This window comes from Anser cygnoides, chromosome 1, assembly GCF_040182565.1.
Source record: "Anser cygnoides isolate HZ-2024a breed goose chromosome 1, Taihu_goose_T2T_genome, whole genome shotgun sequence".
Lineage (NCBI taxonomy): Eukaryota > Metazoa > Chordata > Aves > Anseriformes > Anatidae > Anser > Anser cygnoides.
In genome coordinates, this window is record NC_089873.1 from 120,129,413 (window position 1) to 120,156,529 (window position 27,117).

Below are 27,117 nucleotides of genomic sequence, written 5' to 3' on the forward strand. Positions count from 1 at the left end.
CCTCTGGATCTTTAATCATCTGTAGTTCATAGCAAGTTGGGGTGAAGTTAGATGCTGCTGCTTTATTAGAATGACAGCTACTAATTTTTAGTAGTTAATTGTACACTTCATATGTTTTTTATTGCTCAGGTTTCAGTTTTATTTCCCAATTAGTTGAATTGTTGGGAGGAAGGGTTAAAAAGGAAGCTGATATGGGTTGTTTATTTTCAGTGAGCTAGCTAAATCCAGATTTATGTTGTCCTCATTGAACCTCGCCTTGTTGCTGCTGTGAGGTGCCATGTATAGCACAACAGTGTGTTGTCTGAGTAATATTTAGCTATGTATACAGATAAGCTTTATGAAATTGAGCAAGACAGGAAAAACCACTTAGAAAAAAAAACTAAAGACGATATATTGGTGCAGCAATGTGCAGTCATTGGTAATCGATATGTGGAGTCTGCTGTATCTGAAGATGCTCAGAGGGCTGGAGCTCCTCACCTATGAAGACAGGCTGAGGGAGTTGGGGTTGTTCAGCCTGGAGAAGAGAAAGCTCTGGGGAAACCTTACAGCAGCCTGCCAATACCTAAAGGGGGCCTACAGGAAAGCAGGGGGGACCTCCTTGTCAGGGGGTGTAGGGATAGGACAAGGAGTAATGGCTTTAAACTAAGAGAAGGTAGGTTTAGATTAGAGGTTAGGAAGAAATTCTTTACTCAGAGGGAGGTGAGGCACTGGCACAGGCTGCCCAGAGAAGCTGTGGATGCCCCATCCCTGGAGGTGCTCAAGGCCAGGCTGGATGGGGCTTTGGGCAGCCTGGTCTGGTGGGAGGTGTCCCTGCCCATGGCAGGGGGGTTGGAACCAGATGGTCTTTAAAGGACCTTTCCAAGCCAAAACAGTCTGATTCTGTGATTCTATATCAGGTGCTGAAATAACTGGCCAGGAAATTTTTTTCCTCCAACTTAAATGAACATGCATTTCATTTGGTCACCAGTCTCTCTTAGAGTTGCCACTACTCTATCTACACAATAGTATATTTGGCATGGGGATATATTTTGTAGCTATTCAGGAATTCAAGCTTTTGCACATTGCTTGTGTCTCCTTAAACAGAAGCTTCACACTTGCTGCAGGTGTATAAAAAAGCAAAAGTTATTGTATGCTGACATTCTGGATAGCTTACAGAAAGAGCCTTGGTGATGTCAGCTTTCTAGATGCCCTGTGAATTCCTTTTCTTTCTTTCTTTCTTTTTTCTTTTTTTCCCTTGAGTCTTTGGTAGAGAGGAAAAATAAAAGGTGTGAAGACTGACAGATGTTACATTTGACATTTCTGCAAGCGCCATGTTAAATGTAAACTACATATGATTTTATTGTGTGTTAACTCTCTTTACTCTTTCCTTCTCTTCATCAAGCATTGAACATTCTAAGATATAAATCTATTCTACATTATTTACAGGGAAAAGAAAAGGAGGACAGTTTATGCTACATCAAGCTGCTTTGGTTTTAGAGAAATGGTAGTCTAATTTTAGACTCAGGACTATGGAAGTAGTATACCTGAATCTGCATGTTATCCCTACCCGTTGTGGGAAATTAGTTTATCAGAAAGAATACAGACAGTTACCAGAGCTAGTAATACAGTGTATGTGGTGTCACAGTTTTCAGGTGCTTTCAGGGAGGCTGTAAGGTGTACAGTATCTTCTGGTCTTCTTAATTATCCTTATGAGAATGCTGACTGGGAAGATTATACTACACTTTCAGAGTATTTTTGAAAGTCACCATTTAAAATACAGTTTCAGTAAGAATTTGTGTATCTACAGTTTTTTAGAGTTACATTTGTGATGCTTTTAGGAATGTACTTAACATAATATCATGCTTTAACTGTTAACTTGCAGAGCTGCTTTGCACAGGGCATTGGCCTTCTGCTGTCTCACCCACCTTGTTCAATGAGCAGTTTAAGCAATAGAAGAAGTGTTTGGTTTTGTTAATAAAATTTTGAGAGACAAGAGGGACGTGAAAAGGTTAACCTGTGGCAAGCCATATTCTGTTAAATAACCTATTAAATGCCATTTTATTCAATAATGCATTGTACATTTATCCAGGGTATTTTATATGAGATATACATATGTGGAATAAATTGACTTCTTGGAGCAGTTTTATGTAATTGATTGTAGTTACCTGTCTTAAGCATTTTTCCCTCTTTCTACCTGCAGTATGGATGGAGCAGATCTGTGTTTTGAAATTGTGAAGAGAGCAGATGCTGGATTTGTGTACAGCGAGGCTGTAGCCAGGTATGTATTCTAATTTTAATTGTTTCCATAGCATGAATGGAAGAGAAAGGACTATATTGTTGCATAGTCTGGTAGCTAAAAGTAAAAATACTGTAAATATTTCTGTTTCCAAATCTGAATGTTTATTGCAATAATTAGCATAATAAAAGAATTTCTGAGCATTTTGTCATTTACTGATTGTGTATTTGGATGGGATTATTTAATAAAATAGTATTTCGCATCCAATATTTAATTATCTGTCTTTTCGCCTTTGGATCTCATATGATGGCATTAGGTGACTTACTGGCTGTAGTAGTTGGACTCATTTCTTCTTCCTTTTTATATATCACTTTATATATAAAGTCACTTGAGCTTCTCACTTATCAGATGATCTAAGATCAAAGTGTATGACATTGTACAAGGACAGCATACTCCATGCCCTAATGGCATGAAAATTAAGCTCAAAGCACGACTTTCTGTGTTTGCTTTTCTAGTCATAGATTTTTAGCATCATAGGAGTCAGGCTGGAAGAGGTCCCTATTTAAACTTCATGCTGAAGGCAGAGTCAGTGTTACATCTGAATCATGTTGCTCAGGACTTTATCCAGTTGGTTCTAGAAAGCCTCCAAGGATAGGGATTCTGCAGCCTCCCTGGGCAACTTGATGCATTGTGTGTGTAATGATGTTCCTAGGGAAAAATGTGTTCTTGTAACCAGCTGGAACCTACCTTGTTTCAATTTATTCCCACTGTGGCTCAGTTATGGACTTGGCTCCATCATCTCCATAACTCCTCTTAGGTACAGAAATACTGTTGCAAGGTCCTCTCCTAAGTTTCCCCTTCTCCAGTCTAAACATTTGCTTCCCCTCAACCTCTTGTCAGAGGGTATGTGCAACCCCACATGCATTTTGGTGTCTGCTGAACTCACTCAAGTTTATCAGCATTTCACTTGTATACAGTTATTTGGGCTCAGTCTAACGAGAACTTCGCTTGAAGAGTTTGTTATGCTCCTGGCTGAGTCAGCTCAGGATGCTGTGGGCCTTGATAGGGTGCTAGAAGGCTTGCTAGAATACTGACTTGCATGAATCCTATTATCAACCATTTATCAGCTCTTTCCGGCAGAGCTGCTACTCAGCCAATACACTTGCAGCCTGTATCCAGCACGTACCTTTGAAGTGGTTAGTCTGTCCCAAGTGCAAGATGTTGAAATTGTGCCCTAGTTGAATTCTGTAAGGTTTCTGTTGGCCCTTTCCTCTAGCCTTAGTCCTTCTAAGGGCAGCTTTGCCCTCAGTGTGTGTACTGCACCTAGAGTTTGGTGTCATTCAAAACTTCGTGAGGATGTATTCCGTTTCCTCAAGGTCATTGATGAGATATAGCATGATAAATATCACCAAAATGATTCAGAATTGATAAGTACCCTAGAAACATACTACATGCAAAAGAACATGAACATGATTTTATGAAATATGTACACAACAAATTAACATCAAGTCAAACATCATGTTTAACTTTTTCAGAGTGAAAAAGGAGGTAGGTTTCCGGTTTTTACACTGAGCATATAAAATGTGTTATTGAAATCTTTTACATCCTAAAACTGATCTGGTCACAGACTTGTTGAGGCTGGAAGGGACCTCTGGAGATTATCTACATCAGCCACCCTGCTAAAATCAAGGTCAACTAGAGTAGGTAGCTTAGGGTCATGTCCGGTTGGGTTATGAATATCTTCAAGGATAGAAATTTGACAATCTCTGGGCAACCTTCTCCAATGTTCAGTCTTCCTCACAGGGGAGAAAGAAGGTAGTCTTCAATCTGCATCAGGAAGTTCAGATCTTGGTTCCATCCCTTTCAAATCAGGCACCAATACCACTTTTTTCCTTTCAAGGTTTTGTTATAAAAAAAAATGAAGGGTCCTGAATCCTTCATTATATGAAACACAATTGTTGAACATTTGAAACGTTTATATAATAGAAAACACAGATTTTTCTTTCCTCATTTGTCACTTCGCTTCAATCAGAAAAATCCCCCAGCGGTATATTTTATTATTCATTAAACATGAACTCCTTTCTACTAAATTCTGTATGCAGTTAAGTCGGTTGATTATTTTTATATGGTTAGACTCTTTAAACTTAGTTTGTTATACCTGTATAATAATTTTTCCTGCAGGTTTGTCATGTATGATGTCTTTGTTTTTACAGTCATTACATGAGACAGATATTGGAAGCTCTACGTTACTGTCATGATAATAATATAATTCACAGGGATGTGAAGGTAAGGTGTGGGTTTTTTTCCCTCACTGCATTAATGCAAGCTATTAAATTTTGATCGTTTTTGTAGTTTAGAAGGGGGTGCTGTACAAAAGGAAGCTATTTGCTGAGCATGTGTTTACTTTCACTGTGTCATGAGGTTAAAATGTCTCTAATTCCATCAATGCAGAACATTAAGGAAGTCTTTTTTCACCTATTAGATATACATTTGATTGCAAATTGCTTTAAAAGTCAGTTTGATTTCTAGTTCTTGAATATTCATATAAAATCTGCTTGCATTTATTTTCTTGTTAGGAAAAGGTGTGTATAAATTAATTGCATAAATTAAACTGGAATTAGTAGATTAGTGACATCATTTTGACAGCACAGTGATAGTATTCACTTAGGCTAAAACTCAAGACGTGCATCCTTAAATGCAACAATATTGTAGCACTATCAACTTTTTGCAAACAGTCTTGAACATTTATTACTATGAAAACTTTTCTACTATGAACAAGTTTGGGAGGAGGAATACGGTCTTTAAAAACAATGTATACACATTCTGGTTTTGAGTTGGTGAATTTTGAAATATTTCAGTGTTTATTTGTGGAACTAGCTTATCTCAGAGCACTGTAGTGTAAGTAATTGGGAGTTTTAACCCAAATGTTTCTGTCCGTCTTCAATTTGAATACATATTCTTTTTTAATTTCATTGTCTTAGATAACTGTTCCAAGTTGTCTTCTCTAAGAGTTTGTTTTTATCTAAACTGTGTCAAATGCTATAGGAATTAATGAAAATTGTAATGAGCTCTGATGGTGTGGTTTGCAAAGTGAATCCTGTGTTCTAGTGAAAAAAGCAGATTGGGAGAGGGTATGCTGTGTTTCAAACACAGGGTGATCTGTGAGGGAAGAGTGTGTGGACACTGAACTTTTTTTTTTAAACACACATTTGGTCTTGCATGCACGGACATTGCAGACCTTTCACCAGTTTCTTTTTCCTTACCCTCTACAACCAGGGAAATTATTATATTTAATAGGATTTTATTTTATTTTATTTTTTTAAGTTTGGTATTCTAAAAGTCATTTCTTACAGCAAATTCCAAAGATGTCCTCCTAATTGCTGGTAGAATATCTGAGCTTGTTCTGTTGTGAAGATTCTGTATTGTTCTCGTTGTTTGGGTTTGGTACCATGTGAAAATTTTAGTATGGACACCATCTTTATGTTGCTTTGTCTTCCTGAAAGCTGTATGTGTTCTTCTTGGAACATGTTTTTACAAAAATATATTTTAATTTCAAGGGCCTCGTTCCTTGAAATTAAATGCATAAGCTGTAAAGGCTGTAAAATGTGAATGTATTTTCCAGCTTGTCCAGACTCTGAAAACTTGAAAATTGCTGTTTTTATTAAATGCCGTCCTTAGAAGTAGAACTGTTCAGTTACATGATTGAGTAAGAGTTTTTTAATCTGTTGCTGAAAGTATGCTAAACCACGTTGAACAATGTTTAATCCTAGCAAAAGCTGTGCAGAAGTATTGTAACTACAAAGCTTGGGTGTAGAATATTAGTAAGTTAACTGCAATTTCTCAGCTCTAGGTGTCACTGTAGACTGTGTTTTGAAAGGAAGTAGGGTAAATGAATAATTTCCAAGTTGTCTGAGTGAATGAAAGTGAACAAATAAAAATCCGTAAGGTTGACGTAATCATTCTGCATTTTTTTCCTCTTAAGTTTTCTGTGAATGTTGTTTTAAACTGCAAAATGTATTCTGCAAAATGTACTTTGCGGTTTAAAAAAGGCATTCTGCATTTAGCAGATCTGATGCACCAGAAAATTTGCACCTTACAGTCCCTATTGTTAGAATTAGGTGTCTTTGGGGCATTTTTGTGCTCACTTAGCTCTCGACTGATTAGGAGGAGTTAGATTTGGAATACTTCACTCTTCTGTGGTCTGATGACAGAAACTTCACCTATCTTTTATAAGTGACAAAATCTAACAAAGCCAACTGCAGCCTATGATAAACTCACATATGCTCCAACCTCACTTCCTTTGCCAGAATCAAAACATGAAAACTTTTACAAGGTGGCCTCTGATTCTCTTAATTTCCTTCCTGTAGTTGTCTTAATTACCTTCCTCTGTGAGACCAGGAATTTCTTGAGTTTCCTTGTATCATTTGCCCCCCTCTAGTGTAACTTAAAGCCTTTATAATCCGTGGCCTTTGCTTTCCCTTCAGATAATGTGTTCCTGCATTCTTTCACTGCTTGGAAGTTGCATCATATATAAGTAAAGCAGAAAATTCAAATGCAGAAAGGTGGAAAACACAAGACAGCTATGTATCAGAACCAAGAATCTCAAGGACTTTTTCTCTTACTATGGCATGTATTCATGTTCTGCCAACCTGGTGAAATAGGGCTCGGCCATTCCTTTTATTTTTCAGAACCTTGTATGTCAGAAACACCCAAAAGATGACTACAGAAAGTAACCACCTTGAAATGGTGTTTTTTTTCAATACAAAATATTATTACATAATAGTTTGGATAAAGAATTATCTTTATGCAAAAGAACAAAAAAGGGGAATGGGAGTAATGCGCCTCTGAAATGAGATGCCTGTCTTTTTCCATGATAAAATACATGCAAGAGTTTAAGTGCCATTTGTCACTGAAGTCACACACTTTATCTTGAGCTGTCAATATTGCACAGTAATTATGATAGGAAACTTTCTTTAAGAAAAAGAAAAATGAATAGTACGTCTCTAACTTCTAATTACAAGGGATATCACTGATCAATGGACTTAAGTTCTATGCTGTACAATTATTTTAATAATTACAATTTTAAAAACTGAAAGGGGTGGTGGGTTTGTTATAAATAGCTGAATATGATTTACATCAAATGCTCCCACTATGTTATGTGATTTGCATGTAGTTTGAGTGCTTGTCTATGTATCAGTATTGTCTAGGATCAGTAAAACAATTGGTATGCAGTTGAAATCAGGCAAGTTTATTGTCAGACCTCCAATAGTTTTATTATAGATCTCTCAGTAGGTATGAATACTTGTTTCCAACAGTTCAGTGCAGAAGCTATGGGGCTCTAAGAATAAAGTACACAATATTTTTCCTCAGTATTTCTTCCAACTGTATTCTTTTTCCCAATGAGTATGTCCCTTTCTGTACACATGCTTCCTATCTCAGAGTCGCCCTTTCTTTGCTTTGTTTGCCCTTTTCCTAGCATACTGCTAGCTGGCTGCTGGGTTTTCAGAAGCAGTTTTGCTGAGAAGTGCTGCTTGCTGAGAATTTATACTGCTTGGCCTGCTGCAAAGCTCAACAGCTATATCGAGGGTACGTTCTCATCAGGAAGTTTTTTATTCCACTCACTTACCCAGCCATTCAGAAAAGATGTATCTTCTGATTGATGAGCTGGCCACCCAAGCAGCACGTATGAATGGGTTAACCAGAAAGGAGGCAGACACTTGTTGCCTTTTAAACTGCTTTGCAAAGTGTGTATTGTGCATGTTTGTTCTAGGATTTTCTATTCCCTGCTATGGAAATGAATTATTTTCTTTTTGATTATATAATTCACTAGTCACCTACTAACTTCTGAGTTAGCACCAGGATGTCTAAGCATTGCATGAAGTTTAGCACGAGCTATGTTTTGCTGAAGTATTTCTCTGCCTCTCCCTCGTGCCCTTCTGTTTTGGGGGATTTTTCCTCCGTGAACTATTCTATCAAATGCTGGACCAATGTATTACTCAATTTGCAGTTTCTCAATTTGCCTGTACTGCACAAAAGCTTTTCTACTGTTTAAGATAAATTGACTTTGATGCAATTCAGAAATGTAAAGGAGACATCACCTTAAACAGACTCCGCAGGAAAAAATTAAAAGTGCGTATCATTTTTCGGTAGTGTGTAGAATTGGTGGAATGGGATCTTGCTAATAATGTGCCACAAAGTTACATTTGATTAGTAGTTCCCAGAATTTCATCCATTTTCCGGCCTTTTTGGTAACTTCAACAGTAGGGAACAGGTGATTGTGACTAGAAAAGCAGAGAAGGAGTTACTTAAGCCACCAAAAACTCTGTACAGAGAATTTTATCTTCAGGCACCCTGCTGAGATAGCCTGAGAAGTGCATTCACCGTAAGAATGTATTTAAGGAAGGACGGAAGTTGTAGGTTCTTCTTAGGGGCCTGTGCAAAAAAATAAAAGTGCATTGACAGTAAACTGTTTTGCTCACACAGACATACAGATCAAAACACAGTAATCTAAGCAACACTGTGCTGTCACGCAGATTTAAACTGCTTAGTTGAGACCTGAACTGAGGCATCTTGCCATCGGTTGTGCAGTGCAACACGCACCCACACAAACCAGCTTCTTTCACTCAAGAACCATTTCCTACAGCATTTTGAAGAGTTAGACCCTGAAGCTGCCCACTTGAGGTTTTTCTATAACTCATCTGCTAAACATGCTCTGGGAATGGTGTTAAAGAAACAATGAATTCTGTTCTCACAAGTAACATTGTATTAATAAAATACTACCTTCCTATGATTCTGTCTTTTTCACTTGTCTCCTTATTGAACTTCTGCAGAATACAAAGCAGGTGTCAGATGATATGAATTCTTGGGGTGTCTTCGAGAGAAGGTCTGATATTTTGTGTCTACCGCCGTATGCTAATTTGGGGTCAGTTTAGTGTTCCTGTTACAGAGCTCAGAGTAGAGTTGTTTGGAGTGAGTGATTTTTCAGCTTGGCGTGGGTGATCAAACTTCTCAGAACAGCTAGTATTCTGTAACACTTTCTACACTCGATGGACGGCTCATCTTGATCTCGGTTGCAGAGAAGACTATACAAGGGAAAAGACTATTATGTAATCTGAAGTGTCTTCTACAGTAATTGTTAAAAATAGCTGAAAACCCTGCATAAGTCATTGTGGTAGTCTAACTTCTACAGCCAAAAAAAAAAAAAAAACATTCCTGTTTTGCACTCCTTTTGTACTGTTCATGATCCTTAAATGTTCATTATTGCATATATTTTGTATACCAGTAAATAATTAAGCATGTATGCCTTTCTAAATAGACCATAGAAATTGCCTCACAAGATTAGACTAGGAGTATGGAAATTCTGTGTGTGTTTGTTTACTCCCAAAGCAGTTAAAAGTGCAAGTACTCATGGGCTGAGAAAAAGCCAGTTTAATAAGGGGGGAGTAACAGGGGGGAATCTTTTTTTTTTTAAATGATGCGTAATGCAGTTGTTCAGACTTGCTGACTGATGCCCAGCCCATCCTTGAGCAGTGGCAGCTCATCCAGCTCCCTCCCACTTCTACTGTTAAGCATGATGCCACATGGGATGGGACATCCCTCTGGCCAGTTTGGGGCAGCTGTCCTGGCTGTGTCCCCTCCCAGCTCCTTGGGCAGCCCCAGCCTCCTCCCCGCTGGCAGAGCAGCACAAAAAGCAGAAAAGGCCTTGGCTCTGTGCAAGAGCTGCTCTGCAACTAAAACACTGGTGTGTTGTCAACACTATTTTCATCACAAATCCAAACCCAGCACCATAACAGCTACTATTTAAGAAAGTTGACTATCCTAGCTGAAACCAGCACAGTACAGTGTCCTGAGCACACAAATACGCACCAATAAGGAAGCCAGTGCCTCAGCTATTAAGCATAGCTGCCATGGATAGATTTCCGAGAAAAACAGTTCCTGACCAAGCTACAGAGCACATATAAAACCCATTTGTCTCAAACACTAAATCTTAGGCCACCAGAGTTCTCTTCCTATGTGGATATTTCACCCCTGTAAGTTAGCGGTCACTATCCAGCCTTTCTCTTCAGAATCACCCTGTTGCAAATGTCATTGCAATGACACTCTGAGCCCGTGATAGGAAATGCCAGAGCAGAGTGATTAATTAATTCTTAACTGTGAGATTTCCTGTGAAGGCTAGAATAAAAAATGCATTCCCAGGGGTGGGGGGAAGGGGGGAATCAGCCTTCTACCCATACACTCGTGAGCAAAAAACCACATGTCAATCTTGAATGTGTTTTGTAGTTCTCTTTGCGTGCTTCCTTAAGCCTTTGATATATGATCTACCCCTTCCACAGAAAACATCTATGCTTTGTTCTTTCTTGTCTGTAAAGAAAGCCCATGTCCAAAACTTGGGAATACTGGTAACAGAAGAAAATTATGTCTTCAGTCTCAGACTGGTTTCTGCCATCTTCCTTGATCGTTTAGGTAGAAAACACTGTCCATAGCTCAGACATAAATGTCTTTTGCTTTGCATGGATAAAGTGGCAGTACACAGCTCATTGTACGAATTACTTGGATTCATTTGGATATACACTTAGGATTTATTATGGCTAATGTTGATGTAGCAAACAAAATCATATTAAAATATATATATACATGTAATATGTTATCATTTTATTTAAATATTTGCCATTTCATGTAAAAGTCTGATTATAGGAGTCAAAATGAGTTTACTGTTAGTTCAGTTTTACTAAATTCTTTCCGCATTACTTCACATTGCAGGGGATCTTTTCAGTGAAAATACCAGGTTTATATTGGTGGTGTTAAGGTGTGGATTTTTTAAACAGGTCACACAAACTTTTCTTTAATGTTCTATCTAGTAGAAGGGTTATAGCTGGGTCTACACTACTCCTAGAAACAGCGAGACAAGCAAGGAAATTTTTAATTTCCACTAGATAGTTTAGCCTTGAACAGTCTTCATCTAGAAGCAGTACATAAAAAATTGGCCTAAAAACATGATATGGAAGAAAGCAGACAGTTAAAATTATCTGGATGACAAGAATGTTTCTTTTCACTGTTCTGTATATCAGATGTTTTTGTCCAATGCAAGTGTTTTTTTGTATTTTACTCAGATGCCTGGTAAGAGAATAGTATGACAACAAAACTGTTACAAACAATAGAAAAAAACAAGCAGTAACAAAAGATGCTGCAATCTTTGCAGTAAATTCACCAGCTTCTACCCTCTTGTTATAACACGTGTGAAATTCTTCCTCAGACCTTGCCTGGGCATCATATGTTATAGTTGCTACCGTTATGCACATTACAATAAGCCATATAAAGATAGAAAAATATTTAGCAAATTTTGGCTGACGGAACTTTTTAAGTACACGTTTGCTGAAGTTTTCCTTAACTGCTTGAGAGTATTGTGCATCATTATTTTTCTTCAGTGTTGCATACTGACTTAAAGCAATTGTACATAAAATTAGAATTGTAACATACATACAGACATGCGTAATGGTAGTTCCAAGGTGGTATGATATCTTGCATATTCCAGATTCATACTTCCAATTATGCCCATTTGCGAAATAGGCAGCCAGGAAAGGCATAGCACTGCATATGAGCAAATTTGCAGTGACAAGATTTACCAGATAAATGTATTGTGTTCTTCTTGTGGGTATTCGCCTTAAAAAGACACAGGCAGCGAGAGTATTTCCAAAACTGCCAGTTGTAAATAGGAAAGAGTAGATGATGGGTAGAGCTACAGTAGTAGCTAATGATGGCTGGAGAGTACATGTTGAATTTCTCATTTATGCCGAGTCTTCTTGCATAAATGGTGAGAGCTGAAACACAATTAGAGAAATTATTCTGTAATCTATATCTAGCATCTTTTTTTTTAATGATCTTATTTTAACTGTTCCTTGCTTTTCAGTGTTACTAATTCCTATCTTCGACAGATTTTGGGAACAAAAAAAAAGCTTTAGTTTATGTCAAAAACAAAGACTTTATGTGCATAGAATCTAATAAATGAGGAAATAGAAGGTTTAAGCTAGGGTCTGACAATAACTTATGTGGTCTTGGTGTAGTTCTCAATCTCCTAGAACATCTGTAACCTACTTTGGAAACCACTTCTAGACTATTTTGAGTTAAATAAGCAAAATAAATGCAAAGCGTTACTGTAATTGCAGAAATGCAGAGGAGTATCCTGTACGTCCGTTTAAGTAAGAATTAAACTTTACATGATTCTGGGATCTGTCTGGGTGCATTTATTTTGTACTGTTATCAGTATCTAATGTTACTTTGTTTAGAGATCTAATCTTAGAGATACACATTTTGCATGAATGATTTAGTCATGAACATATGAAACAGTTGCTGAAAAATGATGTATTTCCAAGTTCACTTTTCAATTTATTCTCAATTTCCAGACTGTAAGAAATCAAATCTAATTGGTGTTTAAAGTTCTGTACAATTATAGTGCATAAAAATGTGTCTTTCACTTACTAACCTCTAGTGAAGAGAGATTCTCTCGTTGTATAGATACAAGTTTTGTGAAGTGTATCCAACTTAGCTATTATTCCATATAAAAGTATATGGAAAAAAAAGCAGATTTCAAACTTACGGATTGGGAGTAATTTTTTGAAACATCTATAAGCAAATACCAAAGAATATGCTGTGTTACTATGATAAAACGCCTATACACCAAGATGATAGATACATAACAAGAAGTTGTAAAAGTCATATTTAAAAATTATACTATAGGTCATGTTTGACAACTTGCAAGTTAAACCAACTTTTTTTTGTAGCTGTTGCATCTTTACCTAAGTCCCATACCAATCGTTGAACCAAACTGTATTAAATTATTTTATTGCAATCAGTTAAATTCATAAAGTAATTGTTGGATTCAGTCATTTAGAAATCTAATGATCATTTTTGTGTGAACGCACAGATTTTATCTGGTGAAACAAAGAAGTAGCACTTTTAAGCTTACCTATGCAAGCTGCAGGCACCTTCCTTTGGAGAGAAGGAAATTTTGTCTTACGTCCTTTTTATCTCCGCTGCTGCAATGAAAAGGATGATATTTAATTCTGGAAAATAAAGTTAAGAAAAAAGTCTTTGTGACATAGGTAGGTTTTCAGAATGTGCACTTTTCTTTGTCAATGTCAAAAGGCAGCTAGGCTTTTAAAGTTCAAACCAAAAATGTCTGTGCAAAAAAGTCTTTGCAGTTAGGTCAGGATACAGCTCCATTAGAGAATTAAAAAGAATGAAATAGAGAAGAGTGGAAAAATGATTGTAACAGTCCTTTGGCCATGTAGCTATGGCACAGAAATACCTTGAAATACTTTATATGGTTCTTTCCTCCTATTGGGGGTGGAGGAATTGTTACAGTCATGCTCTTTTAAGACTGCCCACTTCCCAGAATGAAAAAGAAGAGTTGATATTTTATGCGTGAGAACTTATTTTCAGTGCAGTTTAACTGTTTTTCAGTTCCAAGAGTTTTCATGAAGCTGACTGTCTGTTCCTGAAACCCACCTGCAGTAATAAGAGTGTATCCATGTCACATCCTCGTGTCAGTGACCAAATGAACAGATTACTTATGTCTAGTCACATGCTGGATTCTGTGGAAGCAGTTAACAGCTGATGCGTTCTAGGCTTACTAATCATTCAGGAAAACCAACTCAGTTTGTGTCCAAGAAATAGAGTGTTTTACAGAAACCACCCAGAAGGCTACAAAGAATGTTTTCCCTCCTCCGGAAGAAGAGTGTTGATCACAGATGAGTCAAACTCCGCTTAGCTCTGTGGAGCTTGAGACTTCTGAATTTCCTTCTTTCTGATACATCTGTGGTCGTCAGATATGAGTTTTCAAAAGCCTTAAATAAGTTCCTCTATGAGAACAGAGGAAATACCATAAAAAAACTTCTGGAGTTTTACTAAGATTCTTGTTGTTTGCTTTGCTTCACGTATAAGCACCCACTATAAGAATCCGAGAATCCACTTTAGTGATCTACTATGGATTTAATTGTTCATTTTTGTTGTTGTTGTTGTTCTAAAATGATGTACATGTATTCTGGCCTTCTATTTAGACTAAAAAATTGATCTCATTTAAGATTAAATTTAAGTGAGGGGAACTTGCTGAGAAATATTAGTAATTAGTTCATAATGCTGTAATTAGTTTGCATGCATATTTTAATTTTTGTTGCTGTTAAGCTTAGTTTTACCTTTTCTTTCAACTTTTGAATATATAATTGTGTTAAAATCTGTTTTAATAGAAAGGTTCTTATATTAGATATCTAATAGTCTCTTAAGCAGTCTTACAAGTCCTTGTTTCTGTGGTGTTCCATCCAGTTTTAGACACAAGAATATATATCCTGAAAATGTGCTAGAAGGAAATCGTGGTCAGATGCCAAAAGGTGTGAGCAATTTCAGTTAGCAGAGTTTTTTTATTATTATTACTCAGTTGGTTATTACCAGTAGCCTGTAGTATTTTTAATTCAGTGCTCATAATTCTTGCTATGCGAAGAGGTAATGCTACTTTTTTTTTCTGATCTATTGTATGATAACGGATTAATACAGTGAATTACAGTCTATCAGACTTCATTTTGCAACTAGTTAGTGAGATGGGCAACAAAGGAATGGGATATTGTAAGTAAAAACAAAAACAAAAAAATCAGCAACAACAACAACAAAAAAAAACACCAGAAGTATGTCATTAGTTCAAAACTGTAAGCACCTTCTCCATTCTTTTAGTGGACTATTTCCATTCACCTAACCTATAAATGGTTTATTTTATCTAAAATACATTTGATGATACTCAAACAGTTCATGTGCATCTCTTATGCAATTCACTCGTAAGTTCTTCATAATGATCTTCACTTACTTTCTTCACCTCAATTATTTATATTCTCAGTACTCTTAAACCACGGTTACTTACAATTTAAACTTGTTACTGGATTTTATATGCCAGTAAGCAATACATGTTGCCTTTTGATGCTGTTTGCAGAGATCCTTTTTTGTGGCTCAAAATTGCAAAGACAAGGAAATTCACAGTGAGGAAAGTTATTTCATTTAGCCACTTATAACTCGTACCTAACTCTATTATTTAGTGCAACTGTATATGACAGAGTGATCCACATGCAAACCACCTGTCTGCTGCCTCTCCCTTCCATATTCTCAAGATGATAGAAGACAGCCCAATCAACCTCATCTCCTTATGCCTGTCACAACCTAGATGGAGAACTGTTCCTGCTGCACAACAGGATGTATAGTGGAATGCCAGCAGCTCTTCGTAGGATGGAAGAAGGCAGCAGCCCAGTTACCCTTGGTTCCTGTAGCAGTCCTGACGTTCTCTGTGCCATGAAAGGCCCAAGAGATGCACTCAGTCTCTGCAGCTTGATGGATGGAAGGCAACTGCTAGCATAGGGCACAGAAAAGTGGGCACCCCTAAATGGGTCCACTGTGAATGCTAAGGATGAATCATCCTAAATAAACATATATCATGCATTAAACGTGCAGCAGCCTTTAACTTGAAGTATAATTTCATGTACTTAGAATTTGATCTATTGGGTGGCTTTTAATACCAGGATAAGTCTCTAAGATGCATTGACTACTGCGTGTGCAATCCATGTTTCCTTTCCAAAAAAATAATTTGCCAAGTAGCTTGCTTAGAACTTTGACTTTTGGTGCTTAGTTTTGTTGCATTGTTGGGTTTTGGAGGGTTGTTTTTTGTTTTATGTGTTCGTTTTTAATTAAACATTAAAATTGAAATTTTATTTAATGCATAAACTCTAAGACAAAAGCACTACATGGTATCCGTTTTTAGTTGGACATCTAGATCAGGAGAGTTGGTGCAGACCACCATGGTTCCTCTCTGCCTGTTCATCAGCTCTCCTTGACGGCATGACCTGGTGTGTGTTCAGCCCTTCTGACTTGATATGATGAGGATTTTAGCTCTAAGTCAGTATATGTATTTTATATTGTGAGAAATCCTGATCAAAGTGAAGTCCTCTAAGTTCATTTTTAATTCTACTTTACTTGAATCAAGCACTATACTGAATCAGTGGATATAAAATATTTGGCAGGTCTGAGTTGGATTTGTGTTAGACTTTCTCCTTTTGCTACTCATTAATGATTTATTTTCATCAGCTTTAGAACTGCCCTTGCAGTTCAGCAAAATAGATCAAGAATGAGCATTCTTATGTTGTTTGATGAGTTACAAGTGTATGCAATATAAGTTGCATATTTCTAGCAACTACTACATCGTAGTATTTCTAGCATCCTTAGTGATACAGAATTTGGGTTATATTGCACCCATGCATCTGATCATTTGGTTGTCAAAATATGCAAGGTTAAGTGTTTCACAGCTCTCTGGGTAGTTGTTTTACATATAGAAAACACAAGCTAAACAATGCCTTTTAAGCTGGGAAATGTAGCTTGAAGTTGATATTAACAATAAAAATCATCTTCCAAAATTTTTAGACTTCAGGACTTCAATGCTAAAAACTTTGATTTTTTTTTTTTCCCCTGGTGAAATTCTTTATACAGCCTCCAGAGGTCTCCTTTACGATATTTGATTTTTAAAAAGCAGTGACTGCATGTTGGTCATGATAATTCTTATTTTTAACTTCCAAAATCAGTTCTTAACACGAGAACTTTAATGATTGTGTAGTCAAATAGGTAGCTTTCTCTGTCGTTTTTTTGTTTGTTTGTTTTTTACCATACTGTAGTTTGTATTTTTCCAGTTAAATATTTGTATGTAAGAGCATTTTGGCTTTCCCAGGTGGTTCTTAAACATTTGAGGAAATGCAAAAGTAATCAAGCAAAAATGAAAACCTGAAATATGGTAATAAATGTGTAATTGGTATTCAAAAGATAGATTCTGCTGGCTCTAAGCTGGGCAGTTTTGTCTACAAAATGAATTCCTTGCTGAGAAAGAACATTCCCAGGCCCCTTGGCAAAAGTCTTTTCATCAAGCTTTCAATGTGTTGTTGACCATATGTATGTTAGGATCTTTACCTAGTGGGAATTTTTGTGGGAGGAACAGGGAGTATATTTTTCTTTTAAAAGCACATGGTCATTTATATCTGTGGTTAGAGAGTTCTCTGAAGCAGCTGGCCTTGCTTTTTGATAAGATCAAAGGTGTGCAGTCTGTCCCTCTGTATGCAAACTTAAAGGAACCAGAACTCATCATTTACAGACAAAAGCAAGATAACTTCTGAAGGCAGCATGTAGCAAAATGTACTTTTATGGTATATTTTAAGTAATTGATTCAGTTTTTAAAAATATAAACTTAGAAATAAACATTGATTTTCTTTTCTTCCTCATTTTATTTCTCATTTTGCAGTAGTGTGGTACACAATCGGGCATTTCCCTACCATTCATGTACTTACATCTATATTTACCACTCTTAACTGTGGAGTCTGATTGTAAAGGCTTTTTGCAGCATCATCCCTTACCCCCAACTATTCCCACCCTTGTGATGTCTGTGAACAACTTTTGTACTAAGGATTTTTCCTACCTATTACATCTCTAAACAGTGAATGCTAACAGCTTTGTAGTGCTTTCTCTGTTTTCTTGGATTCCCTCGCTAGGGAACCCTCAGTAATTGGGAATTTGTGTAAGGGATGGAAAAAAGGCTGGCAAAAGATTCCCAGCCCTACAGAGAATATGTTGAAAATATATTTTGGATTGCTAGAATATTATCAGTGGTTTCTTTTTCTTTGTATGCTTTATTTGTACTGTTGTACTGTGTACAACTCCCTCCTGTCCCCCAAATTCTGTATGCACTTTGAGGGAGAGCATAAAACTAAGGTGTCCATGTGTGAATTTTCCATTTTGGGGAATAAGAATGACTCTTGCTTATTCATCAGTAATGTAAGTTGTACTCCTCTCTTATGCTTTCATTGACTGATGTTGTGAAAGTTGTTCAATTAAAATTTTCCATGTTGAGTTATAAATGGTGATTTCGTTCCCTTGTGAAAAATAACGGTTTGCAGGTTAAAAGGGTAACAACAGTGAATTTCAGCGTAGAAGCAAAAGTTGGTTACTGAAACCAGGTACATTTGGATATGCTTATAATTCAAGTTACAAGCTTGTTTCTGGGAAACAGCTTTTGTTTTCTTATTTTTCCCATTTATTTTAAGGAATATGTGTATGAGAATGTAGCTATTAATGTATTTGTCAAATCTAAAAAGTATAGAAGTGACTAGCTGGCATGTATGCTTTATATGCATTTTCTTTGTATATGTAATTAGTATCTCTTCTAATGAAGAATATGAACTCCTTTTTACATGTTAAAAAGGTGGCATTTTGTTTACTGGCTGAAATTTGGGTATTTCTAATTTTGAATAAAGAAGGAAAGTGAATTTCATATGGGTTATATGGAAACGTGTTGAGTTAGCCTGTATTTACAGAACGAATATTACTGAAGGAATAGTCCCAGAGTTTTCTATTATATATAAGTGAATCTGTAAATTGGCATAAACTGACTGTCTTGCAATTTGTAGCGGTGCTTATGTCTTACAGAAATGCCACTGAAACCTGCATGCAATTCAGAGGTTATAACGTGTGTTGTACAAATACAGCATCACAATTGTGTTTGCTGCTAGGAAGTAAGGGGAAAAAAACAGTGGGATCTGAATTACTTAGCAAGTCTCTTCTTGTATTTGTAATGCTCTGCAGGCATAAACAAAAAGATTTTTAGTTGAAATTCATCTGAAGACTCAACTAATTACTGTAAGCTGTCCCTCATACTGCTTAGGCAGCGTTGCTAAGACAAGAAGTAACAAACACTACAGCACTACTGATGTGACTAATTACATGGTCACTTGAAATTTCGTGGTGTAATTTTCAGCAGACCTCTCAAGAGCTTTAGGCTGTTTGCTCCTCAGTAATATCAGTTTGCAGCACCTGACATTTTGCCCTCAGAAGTTGGGAAAACTGATTTCAGAAAAAAATAATAATAAAAAATATTAAAACATAGCAAAAGTACCTCCCTTTGCTTTTGGTGCAGTAGTCATTGTTTCCTACATGACAGTACTGTCTAGTTTCAGATCTCTTTCTGAGCCAGTCTAAAGCCATCAGACCTTTAGCATCTTTAAGCACTAATTTACACAGTCGTGGAAATCTAAAATGAAGTGGTTTCACTTGTTTGTTTGGGTTTTTTTTGTTTTGTTTTTGTTCTTCTAACTGCTGCTCTCTTAATATCAGGACTCAGACAAAGAGTATATCGTACTTCACATTTCCCCTCTTCCATGCCATAACTGGCATTATAAACTTATTGTGCCCTCTTTCAGGTTTCCATTTCTGAGCCAAAGAGTTGATTTATTTAATGTATTCTGAATAGAATCTATCATATAAATTATACAATATCACAGTGACGACTTCTCATGTTTTTGCTCCTAATTTTAACAATGTCTCTGCTGTTCTATTGCTGTTGTGCAGAGAGTTGATGTCTTGCCCTTTTTTTAGGGTTGGCTACCCTGAATAATTGTATATTGTTTGAAAACTTTGTCACCTCCTTACTGTCACTCATTCCAGATTGTATTCAACATATATGTAAATTTATCCATTTGCATATTCTTGAGGAATGTCACAAAGAAAAAAGCTATCTACTTTTTAAGCTTTATTTCCAAAGTTCAACGGGTTCCAAAGCAAGAATTAACATCTAACATACTAGGTTCCTTTTGAACCTTTAGTAAGTGATCTCGCTAGAGTCCACTTACACTGTATCGCCTTTATCCCAGTGTTTCTCAGCTCCTCAGAGAACTCCTCTGCTAGCTCCTCTCTAACAGCACCTCTTTAACTGATTTTCTGGTGCATGACTTCCATCAAACAAATCTCTTCACTTTTCCCTGGGTATCTTAGACACCCATGTTTTTTACTTGTAGGTGCTATGTAAGGTAACTAATTTTACTTGTAGGTGCTATGGTTTTGCCCAATATTACCCAACTATAGCTCCTGAAATCTCTAAAATATTTGGGTCACATTTGTTTTTCATTACTCGTGTGTGAGTGGCTAATGAAAGCGATAGATGATCTTCTATTGAAATGCTTTTGAAAACTTGTAGTGTGTGGCATGTGGTCCTGGGAAAGTGTTACTCAGTATTTCTTCTAAGTTGTTATTTATTTCTGTAAAAACATCTGTTAATACTGTACATGGCTTCTGTAGTGCTCCTTCTCTGTAATCTGTAAAGAATGGCTGTGATGTAGAACCCGCTTAATCAATGCAAGTAGGTATGGGTGTTTAAGGCTTTCCTCTGGAAGAAAATACTTAATTGCTTTCACTGTTAAAAAAGTTAAAAACAAGCCTATGTAATAGTGTTCACGTAATGGACCAGAATCATGAACTTGCACTATAGGACTGACATTTTCCTGTTGTCTTTTCATGAATTGCTTACAAAATAAGGTTATAGTAACCAAGTAAATGTTACATTATTTACCAAAGCATGTCCAGAATACTATTTTTTTTTCAGTAGTGCAGTGTCCATGAATTGCAATCCTTTTGATGAAAACTCTGGCTTAAATAGAACACTCTCTTGAAGATTAAGAAACCCTGCCCTTTTTTTGTAAATATATATATGTGTGTATATATAAAATAAAACACACGATCTAGTCATTGTACTTGAGTTAACCTGTTTACATCCACTTGAAGCAAATGTTGTGGTTTCACCCAGCAGGCAGCTTAGCCCCACATAACCACTAACACACTCCCCCGCAGCAGGCTGGGGGAGAGAACTGGGAAGGTAAAAGAGCGAGAACTTGTGGGTTGAGATATAGACAGTTTAACTGGGCAAAAAAGGCTGCACAAGCAAACCAAAGCAAAGGATTCATTCACTGCTTCCCATTGGCAGGCTGATGTTTAGCCACTTCCAGGAAAGCAAGGCTTATCGTGTGCAGCTGTTTCTTGGAAGACAAATGCCATCGCTCCAAACATCCCCTCTTCTCCTTCTTTTCCCACCATTTTATTGTTCAACATGATGCCACATGGGGTGGGACATCCCTCCAGCCAGTTTGGGCCAGCTGTCCCCATTGTGTCCCCTCCCAGTTCCTTGGGCACCCCCAGCCTCCTCGCTGGCAGGGCAGCGTGAGAAGCCAAAAAGTCCCTGGCTCTGTGCAAATGCTGCTCTGCAACAGCTGAAACATCAGGGTGTTATCAGCATTATTCTCATCCTAAATCCAAAACATAGCACCATGCCAGCTATTATTTAAGAAAATTAACTCTATCCTAGCCAAAACCAGGACACCAAAGCTGAAGTAAAATCACATAAAAATTAAACCACAATTATATCTAGGAGAGGTGAATTGTTATGTTTTCTTTGTTCAATAAGAGTTTTATGAGTAGCTTCTATAAAATCAGAATATTGTACAGGATTAGTAAAAAAAACTGCAAGTTTTGACAGATTAGGTATAAGAAGTCACACAATCCACCAGAGAAGTTACTGATAGTCATATTAAAATCAATAGCAAAATATTGATCAATATTAAAATCAACATCAAAATCAACCTGAGCAATATTGCTTGTTCGACATAATAGATCCTTATTTTGTAGAGCTACCATCTGGTATAGCTACCATCTGGTATCTAATCTATTCACCTTTCTAGCCTCCCATGCTAGACATTTAAATTGTTCTCTGTATAGATGCCTCTTTGCGTGTCTTTGTGTCTAACAACCACCTTCAGCCCTCTTTTTTTCTATATGACTTTACAGTTTGAAATTCTAGTTTATGCCTAAATACATAAATGGGTAAGTAGACTAGTTGACTGACCTTGAGCAAAGGTCAAAGCTGATGCTTCCAACGTGTAAGAGAGCTACTTTCTCTCTTTATATATATTATATATATATATATATCATTCATAATTATATATGTATTCTGCTCTATATGCTCAGTTTGGTGAGCATTTTCCTTGTTGAAATACTCTGGGTAGCTGAAGCCACCAAATTTGTTGATCAGAATATGAAGGAAATCTTAGCTAACTGAAAATACCGATGTTTTCTCTCCTTCATGAATTTCTAATTTTCTTAACCATTGTTACTTTTCCTCAAGTATTCAGCCTCGACATTCATTAAAATGTTGAATATATAATAAAGCATTTAGGAGGCTTGTATATTTTAACTTTGATATTTAATAACGTGTGCCTTCTATAATTGAATTAGTGGCAGTCATGTTCTTCACCTCATGTTTAAGCCACATATGTTGCTAAATTCTCAAGTATTTTCATGCAAAACAGTTCTGTAAATGCAGTAAAATGCTGATCTCTTTGAAGCCTATTAAAATCGAGAAGTACATAAAACCTTTAATGATTCGTATAGCTCTTTTGAATAGGACACATTATTTTACAAAATTTATCTGCTGTTTACATACACAAATTGGTAATATTTATGTCTATACAGGCTCAAACCACTTTGTAGAAATCTCCTCAAAGAGTTAGTGTTCTACATTAGTCCCACAGAAGGTGTCTGAGATAACTTTAAGGACATTTCCTGTTTTGTTTTCTTGGATAAACAACCATGAAGTACTTCAGAAAAGTCACTTCTCATTTTCACAAACAGAAGTAAGACTTCTCGTTTTTTAACAGGAAAAATGAGGCAGGATTAGTAGCCATACAGTATTGCATTTGGTGCATCTTGAGTTGATGTCCTAGAGTGACGAAGAGAGAAGCTGTTACCCATTTACTTAATCAGATCAGACTTCTTCTTAACAGAACTTGAGTGGGGAGTGGTAGTAGAAAATCGCTCTTGTGTGTATTGTCCAAGTTTTATTTCTGAAGTACTTTCCAGAGTTATGCTTGAATCTCCATGAATTCTTCTACAAATAAGTTGGAATACAGTCTTACGGACAGTTCTGGACATCAGGAAATACATAACTGGGTCTAAGCAGCTGTTAAAAGACGAAAATATGAGCATCACCTCATTGCTTTTGTGAATGATTCCCTTCCAATAACAAGGTGTATTTTGTAACTGTGATGTAATGTAGACAAATCGGAAGATGTGGTATGGAACAAAACAGATGGTGAAAATAATCAGTACAATAAAGGAATTCCTTGCTGTCCGGGTATATTTTCCTGCATTGGGAAAATTAGATCTTCTTCTTGAGATTTTCAGAAGGTTCTTGGCAATTTTAACATATGAAAGTATCAAAAGGAAAAAAACTGTCCAAAAGATTATGACAATAATGTAATTTAAAACTGCTTCTGTCATTGCATTCTTTTTATTTCGGTAATGAAAGCACATAGTAGAATTTCTGACCTCACTCTTAAAGAAGGATGGTGCAACTACTACTAGAAATCCTGTTAGCGCAAGTGCCCACACAGCGCAACAAATATATATACTTTGGGTAGCAGTTAGCATTTTAGGACGCTTCACAGACTTAGTTATTTTTACATAACGATCTAGACTAATTAGTCCCAACAGTACTATGCTAATGTACATGTTCATGTAAAATAGAGTTCCTACAATCTTGCATAAAATGTGTCCAAACATCCAGGTGTTATTGTTAACATGGTACAATATTCGGAAGGGAAGACAGAAGATCAGCAGAAGGTCTGCAATGGCCACATTTAGCAAGTAAACTTGGATGGAATTCCTCTTCTGGTGAATGCACAGGAAAGCAAACAGGGCTATAACATTTCCGGCCAATCCAACGACAAAAATAACAGAGTAAAAAAGTATTAAAGCAAATGACAACGCATCATCTTCTAAGAAACAGCTGGTATTGTTTTGAATTTCGGAGGCGTTTGTGGCTAGGTTGATTTGGTTACTCCAGGAGGCTTTCTTGTGTGGAAGAATGGTCAGTAAGTCAGCTGAAGCTGCAGCCATCATTTGTGAGGATTTTCTTAGCTGGTCTGTAAGGATGCAAAGACAAAATCTAAGAATTAAATCATCCTGGGATCACTTTTATGTCTTTGCGTGCTTTGTTGCATACATAGTCTTATGTATATACATAGTCTTATAAATAAGACAATAAGTAAATAAAGTAAATGCACCTAATTGTACCCAAGTAGAAGAAGGACTTTCAGGCAAATACCATGATATAATGTAATTCTAGAATAATTAGTTCCCTGTTTTTCTTCATGCAAAGTGGGCAAGAACAGATGGTACAGAGTACTCAAACAGATCGCTATTCTTATCATTACATTTGTATTACTGTCTTAAATTGTTTTAAAATCAACTATTATATTTTGCAGAAAAAAATAGAAATTTACATTTTTTTGTTTGATCTGTAACTACAAATCAAATACTTTTTAAGTTCTTGTGTTATTTTTGGTTTTTTTCTGACACTGAGAAAAAAATTAAGATGCAATGAAGTGTAAGCATAGCTAAGTACTGTCAGTTTGATAAAGTACATAAAAATATATTAAGTCAATTCTAAACTCAACACTATTGATTTTAGGTAAGTACCCAATGTCTTGCTTGTTAGTCACTGGTTTTCATTCAGAAAAGCAATTGCCATTTGATGTTTGTTTGGCCATGTAATCTGTTGTAACACTGTGAGTCAGCACTGTTACGTTAGCTTCTTTTTAATAACTCATATTTTTATGTAAATGTAAGTATTTTTTCCTTTTGTTGCGAGTTCATAAATCAAGATTGTGCAAGGAAACTAATTTTAGCTTGAAAACTACATTATGCAGTAACAGATTGTTTTCACATCTTACCTTACTTTCATAAAGTTTTTAATTTCACTGAGCTTATTTTTCACCAGGAAGGTACAATCTAGAAGATAAAAATCAGCTTTGACCAAAGAAAGAAAACTCCCTCCCAAAAGAAAAAAAAAAAAAAAAACGTGGTTAGCACAGCAGAATAGCAAAGAACTGTTTAGAGACTTATGACCGATTATTAATAATATAAAATTTTTCCTTGATTTGTACGCCACAGTGGTAAAAATTTGGTGTTTGCAGAAGCAAGCTTCTGTTCTCTTAATCTCAAAAGAACTGCAAAATTGTTCTTGGTATGCTGAGCAGATGTCTCCAACAACAGTTTAAAAAAAAAAAACACACTCTTTACCATATACACAAATTTAAAATAGTTTTTCATTTGCATGGTTGGTCTTAAAAATGCAAATTTGCATTTAAATGTGTGATATAGCTATGGCAGCATTTTAGGCAAAGTGCATAGTAAAAGCTGATGTACATACAGAATCTGAATTATTGAGAAGACGGTAAAATATTTTAATATTTCATGTTGGCTGATCTTAAAATTGCATTAAATATGGGCAATATGTTGGCAGTTTTAAAATTACTGCTGTCTTTTCATATTTCCATTTAGTAAGGTATGGGCTAGAAGTAATTTTGAAAGTTGAATCTGGTTAAAAAAATGCAGTACCTTCAAATACGTGCTGAAATCTGTATATTGTTTTAAAATCTTATGTCTGTTGCTTATCTGTAAAAATGCTTCACATCATGAATTGCATTGTTAGTTTACGTCTTTTAGGTGAATGAGAGATGGAAAAAAGCAATTACACTGCAGATACATTAGAAACATAAGTTTTGTTATCTGTAAGCAGGCATGCACGCCAGCTTTAATTACAGATGAATTACAGGTCTGAAGGCTGGTAGTGCCTTTGTAATTAAGAGACATTTCAATAGTAATTTGTTTTAGTGTATCTTAAGTATAAAAGAAGCCACTTACCATTTGTGTTTTAAGAACTTCTGCTGATTTTGAAAACCACTGCTGAAGACAGGGAGGAGTAACATGCATGTCCTCTTATTAGAAAGCCAGAGTACCAGCTTCTCTATGAAAGTATGAAAATCAGCTGACACAGTGCAATTAGCAACAAGGGGAAGTTTTAACTACTGTTGCAACTGTTGTGTTTTTTGAAGGTATTTTTAACTAGCAAAAGTCAGTGTATTGAAAAGATTGATTTTGCTGTTAATTTGGGCTTTTTTCTATCTTAAAGTTTCTCTGAGTTGGAAATTTGGATTTTTTCTTCAGAGAAAGTTTATTTCTGGTGACTAATGCCAGTGTCTTCCTTTTTGGAAAGCCATTATGTTGGTACAGCATGGAAATAGTATTGCTTCTTAAAGTTTTACGTATAAGGTAAAGAGAAATCAACACCACAGTAAAGAGGCACATTTTCCTTTCCATCCATCTACCTTCCCCCTTGCTTGGAGTGAGAAATTTGAGGTTGATTTTTTTCACTCAAAGTGTCAGTGGCGATAGAATGTGAAAGTGTGCAGCTTCACAGTTTCAGTAAGGCAGAAGTGAAATAAAATACCTGGAGATAATACCACCTGGTAATATTATTTTAAATAGGATGTAAGGGATTGAACATCACATTTATAAACTGCAAATTTTAAAATTGGTTCTAGAAGTACTATTAACATAAGGTAGCCTGAATTTAATGATAACTCAATAATGTTGTCTTAGTATTCTCCTTAGTATTTGAAATAAGAATTTGCATGTTAGCATTCGTAATATATCATCTGTCTAGGAATCAGGCTTGTTTGGGACTGCAGGTTTCAGTTAGACTTGCAAACAGGCTCTGCAGTCTTAACTTGAAGCTACTTGCTCTCATACAATTACAGCTTTCTGAAGAGAACATGGATGGTTACAGATGATTTCGTAGGTAGTCAGACTGAGCCCCTTGTAGCTCCTTTGCACTAGTCTGGCTCAAAGGTCTAAAGTGGTTATTTTCCTTTTAAAGATACCCATCCAAGACCATACAACGTGTCTGGAGTGTTATTTTTATTTTCATCATGTGTTTTTATTGGAATACCCTAGCTGCTAGTTAGCTACTAGGTAGTGCAATTACTTGGGACAGAGTGATCACCCAAAGTTGTTCTGTGCTTTTTTTTATGCCTTTTGAGTCATCCTCAAGACCCAGCTGAACTAGACAAAATAGAGCCAAGCCTGTTGTTTTCCAGTTTTGCAGGAAAAGGTTGATGTTACTATGTTATCATAATTCCATCCTGATATTTAATAGGACCAAAATGAGT

At 36.3% G+C, this 27,117-nt stretch overlaps 3 protein-coding genes across 17 annotated transcripts in view; 1 reads left to right on the forward strand and 2 right to left on the reverse strand.

Moving 5' to 3' along the window:
- CASK (calcium/calmodulin dependent serine protein kinase) overlaps positions 1–27,117 on the forward strand; it is a 222,822-nt gene that overhangs the window by 97,926 nt on the left and 97,779 nt on the right. For all 11 annotated transcript variants that reach the window (XM_066979985.1, XM_066979998.1, XM_066980011.1 and 8 more), the window contains exons 4-5: positions 2,180–2,257; positions 4,429–4,501. In XM_066979985.1, coding sequence (XP_066836086.1) covers positions 2,180–2,257; positions 4,429–4,501 — 151 coding nt within the window. The remainder of the gene's footprint in view (positions 1–2,179; positions 2,258–4,428; positions 4,502–27,117) is intronic.
- On the reverse strand, positions 10,771–13,911 carry GPR82 (G protein-coupled receptor 82). Of its 3 annotated transcripts, none has more exons than XM_013181264.3 (3): positions 13,721–13,911; positions 13,179–13,248; positions 10,771–12,033 (listed from the first exon to the last, which is right to left on the reverse strand). In XM_013181264.3, the coding sequence occupies exon 3, from the start codon at positions 11,998–12,000 to the stop codon at positions 11,017–11,019; it is 984 nt and encodes a 327-aa protein (XP_013036718.1). In that variant the 5' UTR covers positions 12,001–12,033; positions 13,179–13,248; positions 13,721–13,911; the 3' UTR covers positions 10,771–11,016. The 3 variants fall into 3 exon arrangements, with proteins under 3 accessions (XP_013036718.1, XP_047921892.1, XP_013036717.1); XM_048065935.2 differs by having other exon boundaries at positions 13,179–13,275; XM_013181263.3 differs by lacking the exon at positions 13,721–13,911 and adding an exon at positions 13,428–13,511 and having other exon boundaries at positions 13,179–13,275.
- GPR34 (G protein-coupled receptor 34) lies at positions 22,054–25,954 on the reverse strand. 3 transcript variants are annotated; one of them, XM_013181261.3, is made up of 3 exons: positions 25,811–25,952; positions 24,838–24,895; positions 22,054–24,027 (listed from the first exon to the last, which is right to left on the reverse strand). In XM_013181261.3, exon 3 carries the CDS (start codon positions 24,002–24,004, stop codon positions 22,856–22,858), a length of 1,149 nt encoding a protein of 382 aa, XP_013036715.2. In that variant the 5' UTR covers positions 24,005–24,027; positions 24,838–24,895; positions 25,811–25,952; the 3' UTR covers positions 22,054–22,855. The 3 variants fall into 3 exon arrangements, with proteins under 3 accessions (XP_013036715.2, XP_013036716.2, XP_013036713.2); XM_013181262.3 differs by having other exon boundaries at positions 24,838–24,937; positions 25,811–25,925; XM_013181259.3 differs by lacking the exon at positions 24,838–24,895 and having other exon boundaries at positions 25,811–25,954.

Excerpts from the sequence above, each read along its gene's own strand:
- GPR82 (XM_013181264.3), bottom strand. The coding sequence starts at position 12,000 with ATGAGAAATTCAACATGTACTCTCCAGCCATCATTAGCTACTACTGTA.
- GPR34 (XM_013181259.3), bottom strand. The coding sequence starts at position 24,004 with ATGATGGCTGCAGCTTCAGCTGACTTACTGACCATTCTTCCACACAAG.